This window comes from Ranitomeya variabilis, chromosome 4 (assembly GCF_051348905.1).
Source record: "Ranitomeya variabilis isolate aRanVar5 chromosome 4, aRanVar5.hap1, whole genome shotgun sequence".
NCBI lineage: Eukaryota > Metazoa > Chordata > Amphibia > Anura > Dendrobatidae > Ranitomeya > Ranitomeya variabilis.
In genome coordinates this window covers 125,019,637-125,044,013 of record NC_135235.1, presented here as the reverse complement: position 1 = coordinate 125,044,013, position 24,377 = coordinate 125,019,637, and the positions used below count along the sequence as shown (strand labels likewise).

The 24,377-nt window shown below is 40.7% G+C and overlaps 1 protein-coding gene and 1 long non-coding RNA gene across 3 annotated transcripts in view; one reads left to right on the top strand and one right to left on the bottom strand.

Moving 5' to 3' along the window:
- LOC143770027 (very long chain fatty acid elongase 6-like) overlaps positions 1-24,048 on the top strand; it is a 61,598-nt gene extending 37,550 nt beyond the window's left edge. For both annotated transcript variants that reach the window (XM_077259206.1, XM_077259205.1), the window contains exons 2-4: positions 3,879-4,010; positions 8,787-8,938; positions 18,995-24,048. In XM_077259206.1, coding sequence (XP_077115321.1) covers positions 3,879-4,010; positions 8,787-8,938; positions 18,995-19,416 — 706 coding nt within the window. In that variant the 3' untranslated portion in view covers positions 19,417-24,048. The remainder of the gene's footprint in view (positions 1-3,878; positions 4,011-8,786; positions 8,939-18,994) is intronic.
- LOC143770028 (uncharacterized) lies at positions 7,316-9,848 on the bottom strand. The gene is made up of 3 exons (XR_013214524.1): positions 9,172-9,848; positions 8,360-8,492; positions 7,316-7,482 (listed from the first exon to the last, which is right to left on the bottom strand). It is a non-coding gene; the product is annotated as an uncharacterized LOC143770028 (long non-coding RNA).
- Positions 24,049-24,377: the final 329 nt, after the last annotated feature.

Sequence of the window (24,377 nt, the reverse complement as noted above, 5' to 3'; positions counted from 1 at the left end):
GTCAGAGGTTTAGCAACGCCAGAAAAACCAGCTATAAATCGACGATAAAAATTAGCAAAGCCCAAGAATTTCTGGAGACTCTTCAGAGAAGTAGGCTGCGTCCAGTCGTAAATAGCCCGAACCTTGACAGGGTCCATCTCAATAGAAGAAGGGGAAAAAATGTACCCCAAAAATGAAATTTTTTGAACCCCAAAAACACACTTTGAACCCTTTACACACAAAGAATTCTCCCGCAAAACCTGAAAAACCCTCCTGACCTGCTGAACATGAGACTCCCAGTTATCAGAAAAAATCAAAATATCATCCAAGTACACAATCATAAATTTATCCAAATATTCCCGGAAAATATCATGCATTAAGGACTGAAAGACAGAAGGTGCATTAGAAAGGCCGAAAGGCATTACCAAATACTCAAAATGGCCCTCAGGCGTATTAAATGCGGTCTTCCACTCATCCCCCTGCTTAATTCGCACCAAATTATACGCCCCACGAAGATCAATCTTAGAGAACCACTTAGCCCCCCTTATGCGAGCAAACAAATCAGTCAGCAAAGGCAACGGATACTGATATTTGACTGTAATTTTATTCAGGAGACGATAATCAATACAAGGCCTCAGAGAGCCATCCTTTTTAGAGACAAAGAAAAAACCGGCTCCTAAAGGTGATGAAGAAGGACGAATATGTCCCTTTTCCAGGGACTCCTTAATATACTAGCGCATAGCAGCATGTTCAGGTACAGATAGGTTAAACAAACGACCCTTTGGAAATTTACTGCCAGGAATCAGATCTATGGCGCAATCACAATCCCTGTGAGGAGGGAGTGAACCAATCTTAGGCTCTTCAAAAATATCACGATAATCAGACAAAAATGCCGGAATCTCAGATGGAATAGATGACGAAATGGACACCATAGGAGTGTCCCCATGAGCCCCCCGACATCCCCAGCTTAACACAGACATAGCCTTCCAGTCAAGGACTGGGTTATGAGACTGTAACCATGGTAATCCAAGCACCAAAACATCATGTAAATTGTACAACACAAGGAAGCGAATCACCTCCTGATGGTCTGGAGTCATACGCATAGTCACTTGCGTCCAGAACTGTGGTTTATTACAAGCCAAAGGTGTAGAATCAATACCCTTCAGAGGTATAGGGACTTCCAGAGGCTCTAAATCAAACCCACAGCGCCTGGCAAAGGACCAGTCCATAAGACTCAGAGCGGCGCCCGAGTCCACATAGGCATCCACGGTAATAACTGATAATGAACAAATCAAGGTTACAGACAAAATGAATTTGGACTGTAAAGTGCCAATTGAAATGGACTTGTCAACCTTCCTAGTACGCTTAGAGCATGCCGATATAACATGAGCAGAATCACCACAATAGAAGCATAACCCATTTTTACGCCTATAATTCTGCCGCTCGCTTCTGGACATAACTCTGTCACATTGCATTTTCTCTGGCGTCTCTTCAGAAGATACCGCCAAATGGTGCACGGGTTTGCGCTCCCGCAAACGCCGATCAATCTGAATTGCCATTGTCATGGACTCATTCAGACCTGTAGGCGCAGGGAACCCGACCATAACATCTTTAACGGCATCAGAAAGGCCCTCTCTGAAATTTGCCGCTAAGGCGCACTCATTCCACTGAGTAAGCACAGACTACCTACGAAATTTTTGGCAGTATATCTCCGCTTCATCTTGCCCTTGAGATAGGGCTATCAAAGCTTTTTCAGCTTGAATCTCCAAATTAGGTTCCTCATAAAGCAACCCTAAAGCCAGGAAAAACGCATCCACATTGAGCAACGCAGGATCCCCTGGTGCCAATGAAAATGCCCAATTTTGAGGGTCACCTCGCAGCAAAGAGATTACAATCTTAACCTGCTGGACAGGATCTCCTGAGGAGTGAGGTCTGAGAGAAAGGAATAATTTACAATTATATTTGAAATTCAAAAACCGAGATCTATCTCCGGAAAACACCTCTGGTGTAGGGATTTTAGGTTCAGAAATAGGAGCATGTATAACAAAATCTTGTAAATTTTGAACCTTCGTAGCAAGATTATTTAAACCTGCAGCCAAACTCTGGACATCCATGTTAAACAGCTAAGGTCAGAGCCATTCAAGGGTTAAGAGGAGGTAAGAAGCAGCTAGACAGCAATTAAGGGCTAGGCAGCAAAACTCTGAGGGAAAGAAAAAAAAATTTCCCTTCAACACTTCTTTTTCTCCTGCTTCAGCCCAAACAATTAACACTTTGTAGGCCGGTCATACTGTCATGGTTCCCAATGGCAAGGGAACGTAAAAAACACATAAGTAACGAACGAGCTCTCGGGTGATGGAAACTCGAGTTGACCGTGAGCTAAATCTACCACACAACTAACAGTAGCCAGGGAGCATACCTACGGCTTCCTATATGCCACGCGCCAGCCGGAGGACTAACTACGCCTGGTAGAGGAAGAAACAGACCTGGCTTACCTCTAGGGAAATACCCCAAAAGATGATAGCAGCCCCCCACATGTAATAACGGTGAATTAAGAGGAAAAGACATACACAGTATGAAAGTAGATTTAGCAAAGAGAGGTCCACTTTCTAGATAGCAGAAGGATACAAAAGAGGACTTCACGGTCAACTGAAAACCCTTTCAAAAAACCATCCTGAAATTACTTTAAGACTCCTGTGTCAACTCATGACACAGGAGTGGCAATTTCAGCCCGCAAGAGCTTCCAGCTACAGAGAATCACAAAAACTGCAAACTGGACAAAAGGTACAAAACAAAAGGACAAAGTCCACTTAGCTGATCAGCAGACTAGTAGCAGGAACATGCAACCGAAGGCTCTGGTTACAATGATGACCGGCAAGGAAATGACTGGAGAGCAAGGCTAAATAGGAAACTCCCAAACACTGATGGAAGCAGGTGAACAGAAGAAGCAAAGTGCAAACAAGTCACCAGTACCACCAGCAACCACCAGGGGAGCCCAAAAAGCGGATACACAACAGAGGACACAGTGGTAACTTAACCAAAGACTATTTGTTACTCTAATACAGCAATTTGAATGATTTGAATACAAAATTGAACAAGGTTAGCAGATTGTTAGAGCACAATAAAATTTCTTGCAATTGAAATGTAAGTCACCTTGTGTATCGTACTTCTGCACCTCACATTGTGGATATCATGAGTGTCCCTTTAGCATGATCTGCTTGCTTCTCTTGGCTCCGGTCCAGCTCACTTGGTTCTGGAATCGTTCAATTGGCTCTGGTCTTGGTCGCATGGCTCTTCTCTCATTTCTGGTTTCGGTCTGGTCACTTGGTTCTCCACTTGGCTATGATTACTCAATTCTTCATTTGGGTATGGTCACTAGGTTTTCCACTTGGTTCTGGTTACTCAATCCTTCACTCAGGTCTGGTCACTTGTAATGGTAATAAGCCAACTTCGCTGAACTGGTTCAAGTTCCAACTTCCAACGCCTCCCCTTCACTGACCTCCTGGGCTTTTTATAATTGCTAACTTCGCTATCACTTTACCTGGTGTCTCCTCCAGTCTCTTCCCCTCAGGAACCATGCGCTTTGTTATACAGTTCCTAATGGTGCAATTCTTTCCACTTTCTCTTATTTTCAGACACCCTGTAATACATTAACTGTGGAAATCTTCCATTTGTCCATCTCCGTACAGTTGGACATGTGAATCCAGTCTAACAGTTTGCTTCAGGTTTAAAACAAACCTTCAATCCAATTTGTTCTGCTGCAGATCGTGTTGAATATACTCTGGTTTACTATTACATTTTCTATCTAGTCCAGATTATTTTTCTGCTGCTCTGGGTGTTTGAATTTTATTTAATTCTAATTTTTGCTTTGACTGTTAGATCTATGCTTCTTCTCATTGCAGGAGTAAGGCCTTCTTTTTGTCACTTCTCTATGCCGCTCTGATATTTGGAGGCCAGCGTGTCATGAAAGAAAGAAAAAGGTTTGAACTGCGGAGGCCTTTGGTCCTCTGGTCCCTCAGTCTTGCAATATTCAGGTAAGGTATTTTTAAATATTATTGTTCATGATTACTTACAGTATTACAATTTAAAAGGGTTTGTTGACTACTTCTTGGACAATCCCTTCTCTATCCCTATGTTTCCCTTTTGAAAAATAATAACACCTACACACGTGGTCAAAATTGTTGGTACCCCTCGTTTAATGACAGAAAAACCCACGATGGTCACAGAAATAACTTGAATCTGACAAAAGTAATAATAAATAAAAGATCTATGAAAATGAGCAAATGAAAGTCAGACATTGCTTTTCAACCATGCTTTCACAGAATTAAAAAAAAATTAAAAGTCATGAAATATGCATGGACAGAAATGATGGTACCCTTGAAAATAACGTGACAAAAGGGACATGTTAAATCAAAAGTGTGTTCACTAACTAGCATCTCAGGTGTCTACAATCTTGGAATCAGTGAGTGGGCCTGTATAGAGGGCTACAGATACTCACTGTGCCGTTTGGTGACATGGTGTGTATCACACTCAACATGGACCAGAGGAAGCGAAAGAAAGAGTTGTCTCAGGAGATTAGAAAGAAAATTATAGACAAACAAGTTAAAGGTAAAAGTTATAAGACCATCACCAAGCAGTTTGATATTCCTGTGACTACAATTGCACATATTATTCAAAAATTTAAGCTCCATGGGACTGTAGCCAACCTCCCTGGACGTGGCCGCAGGAGTTAAATTGATCACAAATCAAGGAGACGGATAATACGAATGGTAACAAAAGAGCCCAGAAAAGCTTCTAAACAGATTAACGGTGAACTTCAAGCTCAAGGAACATCAGTGTCAGATCGCACCATCCGTCGTTGTATGAGCCAAAGTGGACTTCATGCTTCATGGGAGACGACCAAGGAGGACACCATTGTTGAAAAAAAATAATAAAAAAGCCAGACTGGAATTTGCCAAACTACATATTGACAAGCCACAAAGCTTCTGGGAGAATGTCCTATGGACAGATGAGACAAAAATGGAACTTTTTGGCAAGGCACATCAGCTCTATGTTCACAGATGGAAAAATGAAGCATAACAAGAAAAGAACACTTTCCTTATTGTGAAAATTGGAGGAGGCTCTGTAAAGTTCTGGGGCTGCTTTGCTGCATCTGGCACAGGGTGTCTAGAATCTGTGCAGAGTACAATGAAATCTCAAGACTATCAGGTTATGTGCACACGTTGCGGATTGATGTGCGGCTTTTTCACACTGTTTTTGCAAAATCCGCAGGTAAAGCGCACTGCGGATTACCCGCGGATTTACCACAAATTTACAGTGGTGTTTGTGTGGTTCCTATTGAGGAGCAGGTGTAAACTGCTGCGGAATCCACACAAAGAATTGACACTGCTGCATTTCCGCGCGTTTTATTCCGCAACATGTGCAGTGCGGATTTTGTTTTCCATATGTTTACATTGTACTGTACAACGCATGGAAAACAGCTGCAGATCCGCAGCAAAATCCGCAGCGTGTGCACATAGCCTCATGGGATTCTAGAGAGAAATGTGCTGCCCAGTGTCAGAAAGCTTGGTCTCAGTCACAAGTCATGGGTCTTGCAATAGGATAATAACCCAAAACACACAGCTAAAAACACCCAAGAATGGCTAAGAAGAAAACATTGGACTATTCTGAAGTGGCCTTCTATGAGCCCTGACCTAAATCCTATTGAGCATCTTTGGAAAGAGCTGAAACATGCCGTCTGGAAAAGGCAACTTTCAAACACGAGACAACTGGAGCAGTTTGCTCTTGAGGAGTGGGCCACAATACCTGTCGAGAGGTGCCGAAGTCTCATTGACAGTCACAGGAATCGTTTGATTGCAGTGATTGCCTCAAAAGGTTGTGCAACAAAATATTAAGTTAAGGGTACCATCATTTCTGTCCAGGCCTATTTCATGAGTTTTATTTTTTTTTATTCTGTAGAAGAATGGTTGAAAAGCAATGGCTGACTTTCATTTGTTCATTTTCATAGATCTTTTATTTATTATTACTTTTGTCAGATTCAAGTTATTTCTGTCACCATTGTGGGTTTTTCTGTCATTAAACGAGGGGTACCAACAATTTTGACCATGTGTGATTTTGGCTGGCTGGCATATTTATGAAATATTCACAAAAGTTTTATGTAGAAGTTTGTAGTGAGCTGCAAAGTCTTCATGCAGTGCTGTATAATCTCAGTTAGGTGTCATATGTACAGTATGAACATATTCAATGACTATAGCGGAAACTACCTCTCTATATTTAGAGTCCAATGGAGCATGCTGCAATTTTTGTGTCATGTCACATTTTTGGGACCCATCTAATCTTAATCAGAATTTGAATCTGAGAGAAAGGTTCGGTAGAAATCTAAATGCAGATAGAGGTACAGTAGATGCCTGCACAATCTGCTTCAAATCATTCCCCAAAAATGCTTATGTTGTTTGAGAGCCTTGTTCTGCATAGTGATTAAAGTCATTGTTTTACTATATTGCTCTTAGATAAGACACAAGTAAATAATTTAGTGGTGTTCTCCATCCTACAGTACAACATATGTTGTTTGCAACATTGATGGTGAAGTCTTTTGTTGCAATGACATCTCAGATATACAGCTCTGGCAAAAATTAAGAGACCACTGCAAAATGTTCAGTTTGTCTGATTCTTTTCTTTATAGGTATATTTTTGAGTATAATGTAAATTGTTCTTTTATTCTATAAACTTTTCAAAGCATGTCTCCGAATTTCCAAGCAATAAATTTAGTATTTTTTTCAGACAAAGAAAAATGGTCAAAATTTAAAAAAAAACAGTGCTTTCAGACCTCAAATAACCGCAAAGAAAACAAGTTCATAATCATTTAGAAACAACAATACTAATGTTTTGACTCAGGAAGAGTTCAGAAATCAATATTTTGTGGAATAACCATGATTTTTAATCACAGCTTTCGTGCGTCTTGGCATGCTTTCCACCAGTCTTTCACACTGCTTCTGGCACAAAAATTTAACCAGTTCTTCTTTGAGGGCTTGTGACTATCCATCATCCTATTGATTACATTCCAGAGGTTTCCAGTGGGGTTCAGGTCTGGAGATTGGGCTCCTCATGATGGGGTTTTGATGTGGTGGTCTCTTAATTTTTGCCAGAGCTGTAAGTACTGTTAACTTCTCACAATTAGTATCACCTTTGTACAGTATGATGTAATGATCATGAGATAATGACATCAGCTATTTTATTCCACAAATATGTTAAGATGCTTGAAAAAATATATTTTCACCAGTGCAACAATATATGAACAACCTAAAATTATTTCTGCAAACTAATGTGATTTGTTACCTGCAGTGGATGTACTTTAACCATGCAATGGACACACAGGTTCACTGAAATATTAGAGCTTCTATGTCTTGTAATGGGACAAGGATCTTTGTGCCCACTACATGGACCACATTTTTTATCTTCTGAAACTGAACAATATTGGTTTGTGCGGAATCACAGCAAGCTGAGATCCTGAAAAATGTAAGCAATCGTTAGGCTACGTTCCCAGGATGAACTTTTGCTGCGTTTTTGAAGCTGCACATTTTTGCTGTGTCAAAAACCCAGCGTCTTAAGGTACCTTCACACTAAACGATATCGCTAGCGATCCGTGACATTGCAGCATCCTGGCTAGCGATATCGTTGAGTGTGACAGGCAGCAGCGATCAGGATCCTGCTGTGATATCGCTGGTCGTTGGTTAAAGTTCAGAACTTTATTTGGTCGTCAGATCGCCGTGTATCGTTGTGTTTGACAGCAAAAGCAACGATACCAGCGATATTTTACAGTGGTAACTAGGGTAAATATCGGGTTACTAAGCGCAGGGCCGCGCTTAGTAACCCGATGTTTACCCTGGTTACCAGTGTAAAATGTAAAAAAACAAACAGTACATACTCACCTTCGCGTCCCCCGGCGTCCGCTTCCTGCACTGACTGAGCGCCGGCCGTAAAGTGAAAGCACAGCACAGCGGTGACGTCACTGCTCTGCTGTTAGGGCCGGCGCTCACAGTCAGTGCAGGAAGCGGACGCCGGGGGACGCAAAGGTGAGTATGTACTGTTTTTTTTTTTTACATTTACACTGGTAACCAGGTTAAACATCGGGTTACTAAGCGCGGCCCTGCGCTTAGTAACCCGATGTTTACCCTGGTTACCCGGGGACCTCGGCATCGTTGGTCGCTGGAGAGCTGTCTGTGTGACAGCTCTCCAGCGACCAAACAGTGACGCTGCAGGGATCGGCATCGTTGTCTGTATCGCTGTAGCGTCGCTTAGTGTGAAGGTACCTTTACAGTTCCATCAAAGTCAATGGGATTGAGAGAAATCTCAGGCCACTGTGCTTCTTTTTAACTAATCTTACCTACGGTTTGTGTTTCAAATCCCCAACATGTCAAGTTCTCTTGCGGGTATGTAGAGTTTTCTGTGCGGAATTTCCCCATAGACTTGCATTAGGTGCAGGAATTCTGCAGCCAAAAAACGCCTGTTGTCTGCACCTAAATATGGCAATAAAGTTTTGTCAAAGCCAAATAACAGGAAGTATCAAAAACAAAGCATCTTTATTTAAAACATGACACACTAACAAAAGACAAAAAGGCAGAGTCAAAAACGCATGTTAAACAACGCACAGAAAAACGCAATAAAAAACGCAAGTAACCTAATTGAAATAATAGGTGTAGAAATTCGGCAACTCCAAAAAGGCACCAAAAGCTCATGGTGGGAACGTAGCCTTGTAAGTGAACAAGGATGAATAGTAGATGTAACTGTGGCTATTTATATTGTATTTTCAGTATCATTGGGGCGATCCGCACTGGCTGGTACATGTTTCACTTACTCCTCGATAATGGTTTCAAACACTCGATTTGTGACCGTGGATTTTATAATGGACCTGTTACCAAGTTTTGGGCGTATGCCTTCGTCCTCAGTAAAGTTCCCGAGCTTGGTAAGTCAATGGGTTTCATATCATATATCCGCATCAGAATGAACTCTTTCACTCCATCAGACATTCTTTTAATTCTCCAAATCATTCTGAAGATACTTGCTGTTGGTAAAGGTAGTATGTCTGAGGTTAAAGCCCATGCTGGCTGAACTCTGATGAACCATACAGAATTTCCTTAGCTTAGTAAGAGGCTATGTACAATGCGGGTTTGCAAGTCATATCAGGCACATTCCTACCTTAGATAGGCATCAAATGTGGAGGAAAAAGCTGTCATATTAATAGTAGCCACAACACCACCACCCTGACTATAGGTAGGAGCTTTGGAAGAGATTACGCTGCTCTGATGTCACAAAGACTCTCACTTTGTAATGAAGATGGGAGGTGTTATATCATTTGATGCCTCATGAAGCAAACTGCTGCATCATCAGAAACCAGTTTTTTAGCAATGCAGAAGAACCAGTCTTTCAAGAGCACTTCTTATCAAAACTGTCATTGATCTAGGCTAGGGTGTAGTGGGAAAGAAGGAACATTTGTTTGTATTAAAGAAACTTTTGTTACCTCTCCCATCTTTCTGTAGAGTAATGGCAGTAAACTTTTAAAGACACTTCCTTGTACCTAATTGTGATCCAGCTATATTATAGAAAATCCTTAAAAGGTTAGTCTCAAAAATCAAATTTTAGTTTCTGATTGCTGTTTGTCCGACCATTGGGAACTCCAGAGATTCTGAGATCTGGACTTTTGAGCCCAGTAACCAGGCTCTGCAACCATTTTCAGAACAGAGGTGCACATGCACAGCCTACGCTACATTCATTGTCTATTGGACTGCCTAGTACAGGGCCCTACATTTTCTGGCAGTCCCATAGATAAAGAATGGTGCTGAGGCCGCACATATGCACCTCTACTTCATTCAGGATGGGGCTCTGTTTCATAGGGAATAATTAGATTTTTTTAAGAACAACGCTTTAAGCAATTCTGACCTACGTTAGTGATTAGCAAACAGTGGTTTTGATGTATATTTAAATGTATTGAATTGGGAGAGACAGAGTGTTTCAGTCATTACACATTTGTAAACAATATACCAATTTAATTTGAAAAGGATGGTCCTTGTGCAAAAAAACTATTGTACAAAAATCACGTGGATGCCAGTACCCAAGATTTCCCAACAGTGCATTGCCCTACAATGGCTCATCATTTTTCCATAGTGAATCTTGGTGTCTTTCTCAGCTAATCTAAGGTGCTTAGAAAAAGTATTCATACCCTGTAAACTTTTCCACATTTTTTCACATTACACTCATAAACTTAAATGTATTTTATTGAGCTTTTGTGTGACATACCAACACAAAGCAGCACATCTTTGTGAAGTGTAAAGGAAATGATACATGGTTTTCTAATTACTAAAAAATATAAATCTGAAAATTTTCAAGGCAATATATTTATGTATGAAAAACTAAGCATTCCCTGTCAGGGCACTGTACATACACGTGTCACTCCATGCTCATTATGTAAAAAGAATGTGATTTATTGGATCACCGCTGTTCCATGGTCAAGTTCAGATGTCCAGATGCCCACTGTTGGCTCTTTGGTGATAGACAGGAATCAGCGAAGACAACCAGACCAGTCCGTGACTCCAGAGCACCATAAGCTGCAAACTGCGATGCATTGTGTGCTTTAACACTTCTATATCACAGTCACCTTTTTCAGTCATTTGTGCTATAGTGGCCCTTCTGTGGGATCAGACATTTCCAGCTGGCGTTAGCTCTCCACATGCATCAATAACCTTTGGGCAGCGATGACTATCTTCTTTTTTCAACGTTTAGTAGCTACTAACCACTGCATGCTGGTAACTACAGAAAAAAAGGTATATTCAGCTCACCCTTTAGATGAATTTCCTTATGAGTCCAGGAAATCTTGAGCACGGATTCGCGTCTCTGCCAGACGCCTAGAGATGCACATATAGAAAAAAGGGAATCCAGCTCCAAGAAATAAAATCACTTAACTTTAATAGTATTCATTTAACCCCTTTCTGCCATCTGACATACTACCCTGTCGAGGTGACCTGGGATTTAATTTTCCATGGACGGGATAGTACGTCATAGGCGATCAGCCGTGCTCACGAGGGGAGCGCGGATGATCGCGCCTGGGTGTCAGCTGATTACTGTGAGCCCTCGCGGGCAGGGTCCTCTCTCCTCCTGTACCAGTTGTGACTTGTATTGTTCAAGATTATTGTACCTGATTTTATTATGTATACCCCTCCTTACATGTAAAGCACCATGGAATAAATGGCACTATAATAATAACACTGGTCAACAGCATTTTTGGTGCCAAAGATATTTCATCGAATTTAGGGTATTTTTGGGGTGCTGATTCTGAATATGTCATCAGTTTTGCCAGATTGGCTCAAGTTTTTGAGATTTTTGGTATCTTATTTATACCACTTGTTGGTAAATGCGACGCATCATCTCATTAATTTCTTTGGATTAGTACTTGAACTGAGCAGTTCTCAATATAGTTTTGTGTTAATTAGTGTTCTAAAAGTTTGTTCATAGCTTGATTTTTGCACTAACTTTATGTTGTTGTCTGTTTTACAGTGAAAAGCATGAACTCATCAAGAAGAAGTTGTCTTAACGATCCAGACTCATTCTGTTACATTTGTGGTGAATACACACTGCCAAAACATAGAAGAAACATAACAGACTTCGTAAAAAAAAGTGTATTTTGCCTATTTTGGGGTTATGCTTGGGGACCAAGACAAGTTTTGGGCACCACACATAGTGTGCAAAGCATGTATCGAATTATTACGAAAATGGAGCAAAGGACAAAGAAAAAGCTTCAAATTTGGTGTTCCAATGGTGTGGAGAGAGCCAAAAAATCATCATGATGACTGTTATTTATGGTAAACACAGGTACAGGCACATCTTCACAATGAGGGACAGGCCTTCTTGCAGATTCCATGTTACTCCCATTTTCGTTTCTTATGCTTATTGAATCCTTGCACTTGCACTGCACAGAAATAACAGTCATCATGATGATTTTTTGGCTCTCTCCACACCATTGGAACACCAAATTTGAAGCTTTTTCTTTGTCCTTTGCTCCATTTTCGTAATAATTCGATACATGCTTTGCACACTATGTGTGGTGCCCAAAACTTGTCTTGGTCCCCAAGCATAACCCCAAAATAGGCAAAATACACTTTTTTTTACGAAGTCTGTTATGTTTCTTCTATGTTTTGGCAGTGTGTATTCACCACAAATGTAACAGAATGAGTCTGGATCGTTGAGACAACTTCTTCTTGATGAGTTCATGCTTTTCACTGGAAAACAGACAACAACATAAAGTTAGTGCAAAAATCAAGCTATGAACAAACTTTTAGAACACTAATTAACACAAAACTATATTGAGAACTGCTCAGTTCAAGTACTAATCCAAAGAAATTAATGAGATGATGCGTCGCATTTACCAACAAGTGCTATAAATAAGATACCAAAAATCTCAAAAACTTGAGCCAATCTGGCAAAACTGATGACATATTCAGAATCAGCACCCCAAAAATACCCCAAATTCATTAAAATATTTTGGACACCAGAAAAAGAAATTTTTTTTGTTGACCTGTGAATATAAATAATAATAATTACACAGGTCTGCAAAAAAAGATTTTTCAAGAGCTGTTTTGGTTATTCCACGTAATCTTTATGTTTTCAAGTGCACTGAACCTGAAAATGACCTCCGTTTTGTCATAGGACATCACATTTTCTGACAATTTAAGTAACTATGTTAAATAAGACAATACCTCAAAATAAATTAAAATAAACTCATAAAATTAATTTTTTATTACAAATGTTTCATGAATATCATTTTTTAGCTGCAATGAGCTCACTAACACACACTAAAATCGATTCTTCTTCCCTGTGAGGCTTCTCATGGTACATTTACGCTTGTGAGTAGCATCTGGAATGTCTCTCTGAAGCGTCCAACAGTAGTCTGCCATCATTGTAATGCTCCATCTTCCCTGGTATCTTCTTTCCATCTCTTTAATGTCCTGGTGGAATCGTTCACCTTGCTCTTCACTCACAGCTCCCAAATTTTCAGGAAAGTTGTCAAGGTGGGAATGGAGGAAATGCACTCATCAGGCAACCTAAAGCATTTCAAGCTTTGAAATGCTTTCAGCATTCGTCCGATGATTTTTTTGTAGTCAGGGTCTTTGTTATTGCTTAAAAATTTCTCTACGACCTATTTCAATGCAAACCACCCTTCTTGTTGAGGATGCGTCATAGTATTGATAAACTCTTGATCAGCCATAAGCCTTCTAATGTCTGGTCCGACGAACACACCTTCCTTCAATTTTGCCTCCGAGAGGCCTGGAAACTTGGTGACCAAGAATTTGAAGCATTCTCCATCTTTTGGAAGTGATTTTACGAATTGCTTCATCAATCAAAAATTGAGAAAAATATACTAAATTTGAAGAGAATTTAGCATTTTGTGGCAAATCCTGACGTCCAGGATTTTTTTCAATATTTTTTTCGTTTTCAGCACACCAAAATACATGGAAATTAGATTAAAATAATCAAACAGCTTTTTAGTCGCAGACCTGTGTTATTACAGCTGACATCCGGCACTATGTGCCAAGAGTGGTCACGGACCGTTCCCGGCATTTTAATCCCCGAAACACTGCAATCAAACATGATCGCAGCGTTCCAGTGGCATAGGGAAGCATCGCGCAGGGAGGGGGCTCCCTGCGTGCTTCACTGAGACCCTCGGAACAACGCGATGTTATCATGTGGTTCCAAGCGTCTCCTCTGTCCTCCTCCCTGCAGGCCCTGGATCCAAGATGGCCATGGGGGTCCTTCCGGGTCCTGCAGGGAGGTGGCTTGCAAGCGCCTGCTGAGAGCAGGCGCCGGCAAGCCTCCTGCACTGCCTGTGAGATCGCTGATCTGACACAGTGCTTAGCAAAGTGTCAGATCGCGATCTGACACTATACAATGATGTCCCACCCTGGGACTTAACATGTGTAAAAAAAAAAAAAAAAATTGTTCCAATAAATACATTTCTTTATGTAAATAAAATAATAAAAATAAAAGTACACATATTTAGTATCGCCGCGTCCGTAACGACCCGACCTATAAAACTGTCCCACTAGTTAACCCCTTCAATGAACATCGTAAAAACAAACAAAAAAAAACGAGGCAAAAAACAATGCTTTATCATCATACTACTGAACAAAAAGTGGAATAACACGCGATCAAAAAGACGGATTTAAATAAACATGGCACTGCTAAAAACGTCATCTTGTCCCGCAAAAAATGAGCCATCATACAGCGTCATCAGTGAAAAAATAAGTTATAGCCCTCAGTATAAATGAATTGCTGGTTTTTGTTCATTCTGCCTAACAAAAATCAGAATAAAAAGCGATCAAAAAATGTAATGTGCCCAAAAATGGTTCTAATAAAAACGTCAACTTGTCCCACAATAAACAAGACCTCACATGACTCTGGACCAAATAATGGAAAAATTATAGCTCTCAAAATGTGGGAATGCAAAAACTATTTTTTGCAATAAAAAGCATCTTTTAGTGTGTGACAGCTGCCAAACATAAAAACCCGCTATAAAACCCCGCTATAAATAGTAAATCAAACCCCCCTTTATCACCGCCTTCGTTAGGGAAAAATAATAAAATAAAAAAAATGTATTTATTTCTGTTTTCCCATTAGGGTAAGGGCTAAAGTTAGGGTTAGGGTTGGGGCTAAATTTAGGGTTAGGGTTTTGGTTAAAGTTAGGGTTAGGGTTTGGATTACATTTATGGTTGGGATTAGGGTTGGATTAGGGTTAGGGGTGGGTCAGGGTTAGGGGTGTGGTTAGGGTTATGGTTGGGATTAGGGTTAGGGGTGTGTTGGGGTTAAGGTTGGAGTTAGAATTGGGGGGTTTCCACTGTTTAGGCACATCAGGGGCTCTCCAAATGCGACATGGCGTCCGATCTCAATTCCAGCCAATTCTGCGTTGAAAAAGTTAAACAGTGCTCCTTCCCTTCCGAGCTTTCCCATACACCCAAACAGGGTTTTACCCCAACATATGGGGTATCAGCGTACTCAGGACAAATTGGACAACAACTTTTGGGGTCCAATTTCTCCTGTTACCCTTGGGAAAATACAAAACTGGGGGCTAAAACATAATTTTTGTGGAAAAAAAAGATTTTTGATTTTCACGGCTCTACTTTATAAACTGTAGTGAAACACTTGGGGGTTCAAAGTTCTCACAACACATCTAGATAAGTTCCTTAGGGGGTCTACTTTTCAAAATGGTGTCAATTGTGGGGGGTTTCCACTGTTTAGGCACATCAGGGGCTCTCCAAACGCGACATGGCATCCTATCTTAATTCCAATTTTGCATTGAAAAGTCAAACAGTGCTCCTTCCCTTCCGAGCTCTGCCATGCACCCAAACAGTGGTTTACCCCCACATATGGGGTATAAGTGTACTCAGGACAAATTGCACAACAACTTGTGTCCAATTTCTCCTGTTACCCTTGGGAAAATAGAAAATTGGGGGCAAAAATATCATTTTTGTGAAAAAATATGATTTTTTATTTTTACGGCTCTACATTATAAACTTCTGTGAAGCACTTGGTGGGTCAAAGTGCTCACCACACATCTAGATAAGTTCCTTAGGGGGTCTTCTTTCCAAAATGGTGTCACTTGTGGGGGTATCTACTGTTTAGGCACATCAGGGGCTCTTCCAGCCAATTTGGCATTGGAAAGTCAAACGGCGGTCCTTCCCTTCCGAGCTCTGCCATGCGCCCAAACAAAGGTTCGCCCCTACATATGGGATATCTGTGTACTCAGTACAAATTGTACAACAACTTTTCGTGTCCGACTTCTTCTGATACTCTTGGTAAAATAAAGCAAATTGGATCTGAGGTAAATTTTTTGTGAAAAAAGTTAAATGTTCATTTTTTTTTAAACATTCCAAAAATTCCTGTGATACACCTGAAGGGTTAATAAACTTCTTGAATGTGATTTTGAGCACTGTGAGGGGTGCAGTTTTTAGAATGGGGTCACACTTGGGCATTTTCTATCATATAGACCCCTCAAAGTGACTTCAAATGTGATGTGGTTCCTAAAAAAAAGATGATGTTGTTAAAATGAGAAATTGCTGGTCAAATTTTAACCCTTATAACTCCCTAACAAAAAAAAGTTTGGGTTCCAAAATTGTGCTGATGTAAAATAGACGTGTGGGAAATGTTACTTATTAAGTATTTTGTGTGATATATCTCTGCGATTTAAGGGCATGAAAATTCAAAGTTTGAAAATTGCGAAATTTTCAAAATTTTCGCCAAATTTCCATTTTTTTCACAAATAAATGCAAGCAGTGTCAATGAAATTTTACCACTAACATGAAGCACAATATGTCACGAAAAAACAAGGTCAGAATCACGGGGATCCATGCAAGCGTTCTTGAGTTATAACATCATAAAAGGACAGTAGTCAGAATAATAAAAATTGGCCCGGTCATTAACATGCAAACCACCCTTGGCGGTTAAGGCGTTAAAATAGAAATAGGCTATAAGTCATACAAAAACTGGATATACCAGAAGGAGAGTGCCTGTGTAAACTGTACGCGTTTCGAACACACAGGTGCTCTTAGTCTCAGTTTACTGAGAATCAGAGCACTTGTGTGTTCGAAACGCGTACAGTTTATATAGGCACTCTCCTTCCGGTATATCCGTTTTTTTGTATGTCTTATAGCCTATTTCTATTTTAAATGAATACTATTAAAGTTAAGTGATTTTATCTCTTGGAGCTGGATTCCCTTTTTTCCACTTGTGCATACTGTTAACTACCCAGAGACGTTTTGAATATATTCTGATCCAGTGGTTTAGGCTGCTTTCACACATCAATTTTTTACCGTCAGGCACAATCCGTCGAATGTTGAAAAAAACGGATCCATCGCAGATTGTGAAAAACTGATGCGATGGATCCGTTTTTTCAATGGATCCGACTAGCTGATCCAGCTAATTGGATCACAAAAAATTGGAGCATGCTCAGTTTAAAAAAACGGAATCTGTCTCCGGATTCCGTCATTTGACGGATCCGGCGCCATAGGGTTCCATTGTAGCAAAGGCAGGATCCCGCCGGATCCAACGCTGTTCGGTTTTTTGCCGGAGACAAAAAAACATAACTTTGTACTTTTTTCCCGCCGCCGGATCAACAATTTTTGCCGGATCTGGCGAACGACGGATGAAACGTGTGGCCATCTGGAACAATTCATCGCTAATACAAGTCTATGGGGAAAAAACAGATCCGGCGGCATCATTCGCTTGCTTCCTAATACATCACACCTCTTGTCAGGAACAAGTTGTCATCTATATATGTAATTGTCTAAGGGGTACTTCCATCTTTCTGTCTGTCTTTCTGTCGGCAACTTCCGTCACGGAAATCCCACGTCGCTGATTGGTCGCGCCAGCTGCCTGTCATGGCTGCTGCGACCAATCAGCGACGGCCACGGTCTGATTAGTCCCTCCCTACTCCCCTGCAGTCAGTGTCCGGCGCCCGCTCCATACTCCCCGCAGTCACGGCTCACACAGGGTTAATGCCAGCGGTAACGAACCGCGTTATGCCGCGGGTAACTCACTCCGTTACCGCCGCTATTAACCCTGTGTGACCAAGTTTTTACTTTTGACGCAGCCTATGCAGCGTCAATAGTAAAAACATCTAATGTTGAAAATAATAATAAAAAAAAAAAATCATTATATACTCACCTTCCGCCGCCTTTCCCGCTCCTCGCGATGCTCCGGTGACCGGTCCATGCAAGAGGCACGTTCCGGTGGCAAGGATGGTCTGGGAGAAGGACCTGCCATGACATCACGGTCATGTGACCGCGACGTCATCAGAAGTCCTGCGCGCCTGCGCGAGAAGGACCTGCCGTGACGTCATGGTCATGTGACCGCGACGTCATCAGAAGTCCTGCGCGCCTGCGTGAGAAGGACCTGCCATGATGTCACGGTCACGTGACCGCGACGTCATCACACCCTGGGACCGGAAGCTGCCGCCTGCACCCCTCACAGGCGACAGAACTACAACGGAAAATGAGTATATTTTTTTTGTAACCTGTGACAAACGTTGCTGGGCAATATACTACGTAGCTGGGCAATATACTATGTGACTGCCCAATATACTACGTGGCTCTGTGCTGTATACTACGTCACTGTGCAATATACTACGTGGCTCTGTGCTGTATACTACGTCACTGGGCAATATACTACGTCACTGGGCAATATACTACGTCACTGGGCAATATACAACGTAACTGGGCAGTATACTAAGTCTCTGGGCAATATACTACGTCGCTGGGCAATATACTACGTGGCTGGGCAATATACTACGTCACTGGGCAATATACTACGTGGCTGGGCAATATACTACGTCACTGGGCAATATACTACGTGGCTGGGCAATATACTTCGTGGCTGGGCAATATACTACGTCACTGGGCAATATACTACGTGGCTGGGCAATATACTACGTCACTGAGCAATATACTACGTGGCTGGGCAATATACTACGTCACTGGGCAATATACTACGTGGCTGGGCAATACACTACGTGGCTGGGCAATATACAACGTGGCTAGGCAATATACTACGTGGCTGGGCAATATACTACGTCACTGGGCAATATACTACGTGGCTGGGCAATACACTACGTGGCTGGGCAATATACTACGTGGACATACATATTCTAGAATACCCGATGCGTTAGAATCGGGCCACCATCTAGTGAGATTATAAATGGTATTTATTTCACCTGTCTGGTATTAACGTTCAAGCAATTATGGTCTAACCAGTTCAGTAGAAAATGGGATATAATTATCAGGTGATACCTCCACTATAACTCTGGATCTGAGCAAGAATGTGACCATCAGCAGATATAAGACATGTCCACTACTACATTACATGCTACTATTATACAGTCTGCTCCGCAGGCATGGTAGCTGGAATGCAATGTGAATGTATAATAATATACTTCATGCTAAGGATAGATACTAAAGAGCTTTTCTGTCTTTCTTTACAGGTGACACTTTGTTCATTGTTCTGCGCAAGCAAAAGCTAATCTTCCTTCACTGGTACCATCACATCACAGTGCTGCTCTACACATGGTTCACATATAAGGATATGGTAGCGGGGGGAGGGTGGTTCATGACCATGAATTTCACTGTTCATGCCTTCATGTACTCTTATTACACCCTACGTGCTGCAGGAATTCAAGTGCCACGTCCATGTGCCATGTTCATCACAATCACCCAGATCTTGCAAATGTTCATGGGCACTTTCGTCAATGTCCTGGTGTATAAGTGGATGCAGGGCGGGACATGTTCAAGTACCATCGAGAACATTTTCTGGTCTACTATGATGTACACAAGTTATCTCATCCTTTTCTGTAGCTTCTTTTATAAATCTTACATGAAAACCCCAACAAAAAGTAAGGGCGATTAACCCGAATTCAAGTCATTTTTACCACCCAACATTTCCTAATGTAAAATGTGACTAGGGATTACATATTATATTAATATACATGAGTGATGTTATACACAACATTTGTCATATGTCTATTGCCAATATTACTCTTAGCTTAAAGGGAACCTGTCATCAGGATTTTATATCCCAAAGTAATGGCATGTATATGAAGGTGTTTTAATGCTGAGTAAATCCTTACCGTACTTGTAGAAATCAGTTTTGCTGTTCTAGAGAAATCCATAGTTGAAATGATATGGTAATGAGTAGCAAGTGCAGTGGGCTCGTCTGCCGTCTCCCTTTCCCCTATCTGCTGACCACCTCCTGTTTCTGACTCATGGGTCACTGCAACATGGTGACCTGGAGGCAGGCAATGGAATAGGGAGAAAGGCAGGAGAGCTGTATGGGCAAGGCCTGTCCACTGCACTTATTCATAGTTTCATAGTTTTTAAGGCTGAAGTCCATCGAGTTCAACCTAGAGCCTAACATAAGAAAAGCAAAAACCCCAAGAAGCAGATGCTAATTGTCCAATACTAGGGGAAAATTCCTTAATTGTACCATCCCGAAATGTAGTAGCCATAACCTATAATATTATATCTTTTAAGAAAGGCATCCAGGCCCTCCTTTTTTAGTAACTCAACCATTTTAACATCATGTTTCAGAGAGTTCAATAGTCTCACTGCTCTTACAGTAAAGAATCCATCAGCTCACTGCTCTTACAGTAAGGAATCACCTTCTGTGACTATGATTAAACTGTCTTTCCTCTAGACCAATATTCCCCAACTCTGGTCTTCAAGAGCCACCAACAGGTCAAGTTTTCAGGATTTCCTTAGTATTGCCCAGGTGATAATTGCATTACCTAGAAAGGCAAGAATTACATCACCAGTGCAATACTAAGGAAATCCTGAATACGTGACCTGTTGGTGGCTCTTGAGGACCGGAGTTGGGGAGCACTGCTCTAGACATTGATGATGCCCCCTTGTCATCATTGCAGGCCTAATTATAAAAAACAATTAGAAAGATTTACTCAGCATTATAGCGGCTTTATATACATCAATCATTTGGGGTGTAAAATCCTGATGACCGATTCTCTTAAGTATTTTCTATGGAGATGCATCAATTTAATTTGCAGTGCTAGATATCTACAGACATGCTCATACCAGACCTGAGCACATATACGGTAATCAACCTGGACCTGACAATTATTCCAGCAGCAATCAATGCAGCTTTATAGTATTTCCCGCTACACAACCTGCAGATACAAGTCCAGCACTTTCCTCATATATACTGTAAGTATTCATACATGTTAAGGTTTCTTAAGGAACTTGTAAAGGGTGATATTCTTCAGAAAAGTCATTCATAAAAACATTCATTCTCAAATCACTGCCCATGACAAATAATAATTTTCATTTTTGTCATTGGTTGCATCTTTTATGTTGACTAAACAATGATCAGATGTAATGGATAGTAAGCATCATGCTAAATCATGAGCTTGTTAGCATGCTAGCACGCCCCTGTGAAGAACAAGAGAAGTGAAGACTTCCGATCATGCGCAGTGCACCTCTCGGCAGCTACACCACCCTTCAGAAGATCAGTGCAGTGAGGGAAAGGAGCCGTGCACATGCACAATGTATGCTTTTGCAGAAAATGGAGATCTGGAGGAGCTTCCATATGTAGGAGGGATCAGGTATAGACATCCAGAAACCATATAAGGGTTTTTCTATATTTTTTATCCAGCACTCAGGGTGCAAAAAGAATGTCCGCATACAAGTGGGCCAAATTAAAACATGCATTTTTTTTTTTTTTTTTTAAATTGCACAAGGCGTTTCAACTATATAAGCCTTCATCAGGTGCCTAGAGATATATAGCTCATGGAAACTATTTATACTTATCTTCATTATTTTCGGGTGCGATTTCACACAGAGAAGATCCAATCATTATTTCTCATTCTAATGAGGCTCTCATAGGATAGAATTTTAACTAAAACTTACCAAAAAAGACCTGCCCAATTTGTTGAACTGGTACACGTTGAAATAAAACATTTACAAAATTACATAAGGGTTATTGTATATACGTACCATGCTTGAAGTTTTAGCTAATGAGATTTTATTACACGGTACTCCTAGCATAAATTTTAAAATTATGATCAATTGTTTTTCTGACCAAGGTTTTGGATAGTGGATAGTGGGATAGTAAGTGCAATTAACCAGAAGGCGCATCACATGATACCTTCAGTTATGTCCCACCGCTAATGACGCTGGCTGCGATCTCCTATTGTCGAAAGGGCCGATCACCGCCGACAATGATGGGAGATCGCAGCTAGGGTCATTACCGATGGGAGAATTCCAACCCTGTAACATGCAGATGACTCAACACCATTAATATTATGAAATTTGATTTTAGCCAATGAAAGGTGTCCCGATGTGTTAGAACTGCGGCACCGACTAATATACCTAGTTTGTTTCCATACTTTCTAGTACTTTTGTGTGAGCCCTGTTACTCTTTCATACAAATTCAAGCTTTGACATAACTGTGTCCATTAGTTTTATACCTTGGGTTCTGTTCACATCTGCCTCTTAATTCTGTTATTCTGCTCTGTTATAGGAGTAGTATGACCAAATTAATGGCGATGTCAGAAGCCTCATATGCCAGACACCAGTGGTTCTCAATGAAGCCCATTGACTGTAATGGGAAAAGAGCCTTAAAGCTCATATCCACTGTACCAATTCCGGCATTACATCAATGACAGAGCTGCCTGGCATCATGCAGTAGGCCATGACTTGTGCAGTATTACTCTAGTAGGTAACAAACGAGCAGCCATCTTATACAAATTCTATCAAATATTTGTTATGATACATTTTTGTCCACCTCTTGTACTTTTGCCGTTACTGTCTAATACCGCTATTACTTATCAGTTTAAGCACTGTATTGAATAGAGATAACAGTCATGATGGCCATGTAAATGTTTTGGAGGTTGTAGCAATGGCGCTGTTATACAATAATTGGAAATAGAAGAATAATGTGAAAATCTTGGTCCATGGTGCCATGTATTCACCGAGTCCCATCTCCTAGGCTTCACAAGCTTTCTAGTATTCATAAGCAAAGTGTATTCATGAGTATAGTAAGGCTATGTGCACACGTTCAGGAAAGTTTGCAGAATTTTCCTGAGTAAATCCAGACTACTTTCTCAGGAAATCCGCATGCATATTTTTCACGTTTTTATTGCGTTTTAAACGAGTCTGTTTTGCGAATTTTTCACGTTTTATTCCAGAGGTTCCGGAGGTTTTTTCTGGAAAAAAACACGGCATGGGCACAAAAATTGCGGAATTAATTAAATTGATGGGATGCTTAATGTAACGAAAAATCCGGAACGTGTGCACATAGCCTAATAGAGATCCATGTGCCGATATGAAGCGCAATCACAGTCCCTGTATGGTACTAATGCATGAATTATTATAGCTTTTGTACCCTCTCACGCACCAGAATTCATGCGCAACTGCAACCTTTGCACGTTACGTCACTGCATTGGAGAAAAACTATATGCAATAAATGTCCTCATCTATACGTGACATTTTTTTTGGCTTGTCTAGCACATTTTTTTTTATGTACACTCAGTATGGTGAGAAATGATATCTGCTAATGTCGTCTTTTCCTTTGGTTTTTGAAGGTGTGCTCTGTAGACTTAAGGATGGCACTAATTTATTACAGCTTTGTATAACGTGCTGCTAATTAAATATGTTAATTTTAAGAGTATTTATTTTATTGTTAGATACTAAATGGTGCCTATGTTTAAGAGACTAAACTTTTAGTCCAGTTGTACATATTTGACTTTCACGTTCTAAGAATGGACCTCAATGTCCAGACTGGCCGATGGTCCTCTAACTGGAACCAAACAGTCTCATATGCATAAATAAGCCTGTTGAGATCAGGACATGAGACCTGTGGCCTTTCATTACTCAGAAACTGGCCTAATGGTGTAATCTCATTAAAGATAACCCCTTTCATAATAGAACCGCTGTCATCCAGCCACTTCCCTTGATCACAGGATTCCTCCATGACATCGATATGCCTAAATAGGACATATGGACAGGGGTTGTCGCTTTAAATTTTAAATTAAATAAAAAATGTAAATAGCATCCTTGGCATTTAGACAGTCACATTTACTGCTTTTACCCTTTTCAGTCATAAAAATAGTTTTACACAAAATCGCTGACATCTCAAAGTCAAATATAAAGATCTATACTACAAGAATAACATACTTGAATAGATAGAGTACAGGAGAAAGAAGACGGGTTTCCCAAAGCCCAGGGAAACTTCTGCAGTGGGTATTCTATTATCTTTGTGCGCAGCAATTCTTGAATGAAGAAATGGGTTCTTTTATGATCAGAATGTTTTAATACCACGTTGTGACTTACCCCATTTTCTGATAAAGGATCATCAATGTATTGAAATATGAATTTGATATGGTTGTTCTTTGTCATTTAAATTGTGTATGTACAGGATAGTAACAAATTTATTTTTTGATTTGGAACTAATGCACAAATATGTTGTACAAGCAAGTGACATTTATATTTGTGTCAATAACTTAAAATAAAGGATATTTTATATATTTTACAGCTTTGTGTTGTGTGGAATAATTTTTTTTAATGGAAGGGGTCAATATAAACTGCCTTACCTCCACACTGTGGTCAGTCTCAGTGCTGTTCCCGCCTTTGCGGCCAAGTCCTCCCCTTCCTGCCCTACTCTGACATCAGTGCATAGAAGTAAGAAGAACATGATAAGCACAGGAGTGCATCTTCCTGTAAGGGCATACACACCCTACAGTTGGTGTCCAAATGCTCATTTGGCCATCAGTTATTTCCCCAGAATTGTTACATACACAGGCTCCCTCAGTTGAGCCAAGCATGCGCGTGTACTGCCAGGCAACTCTAGGGGCGGGTCAT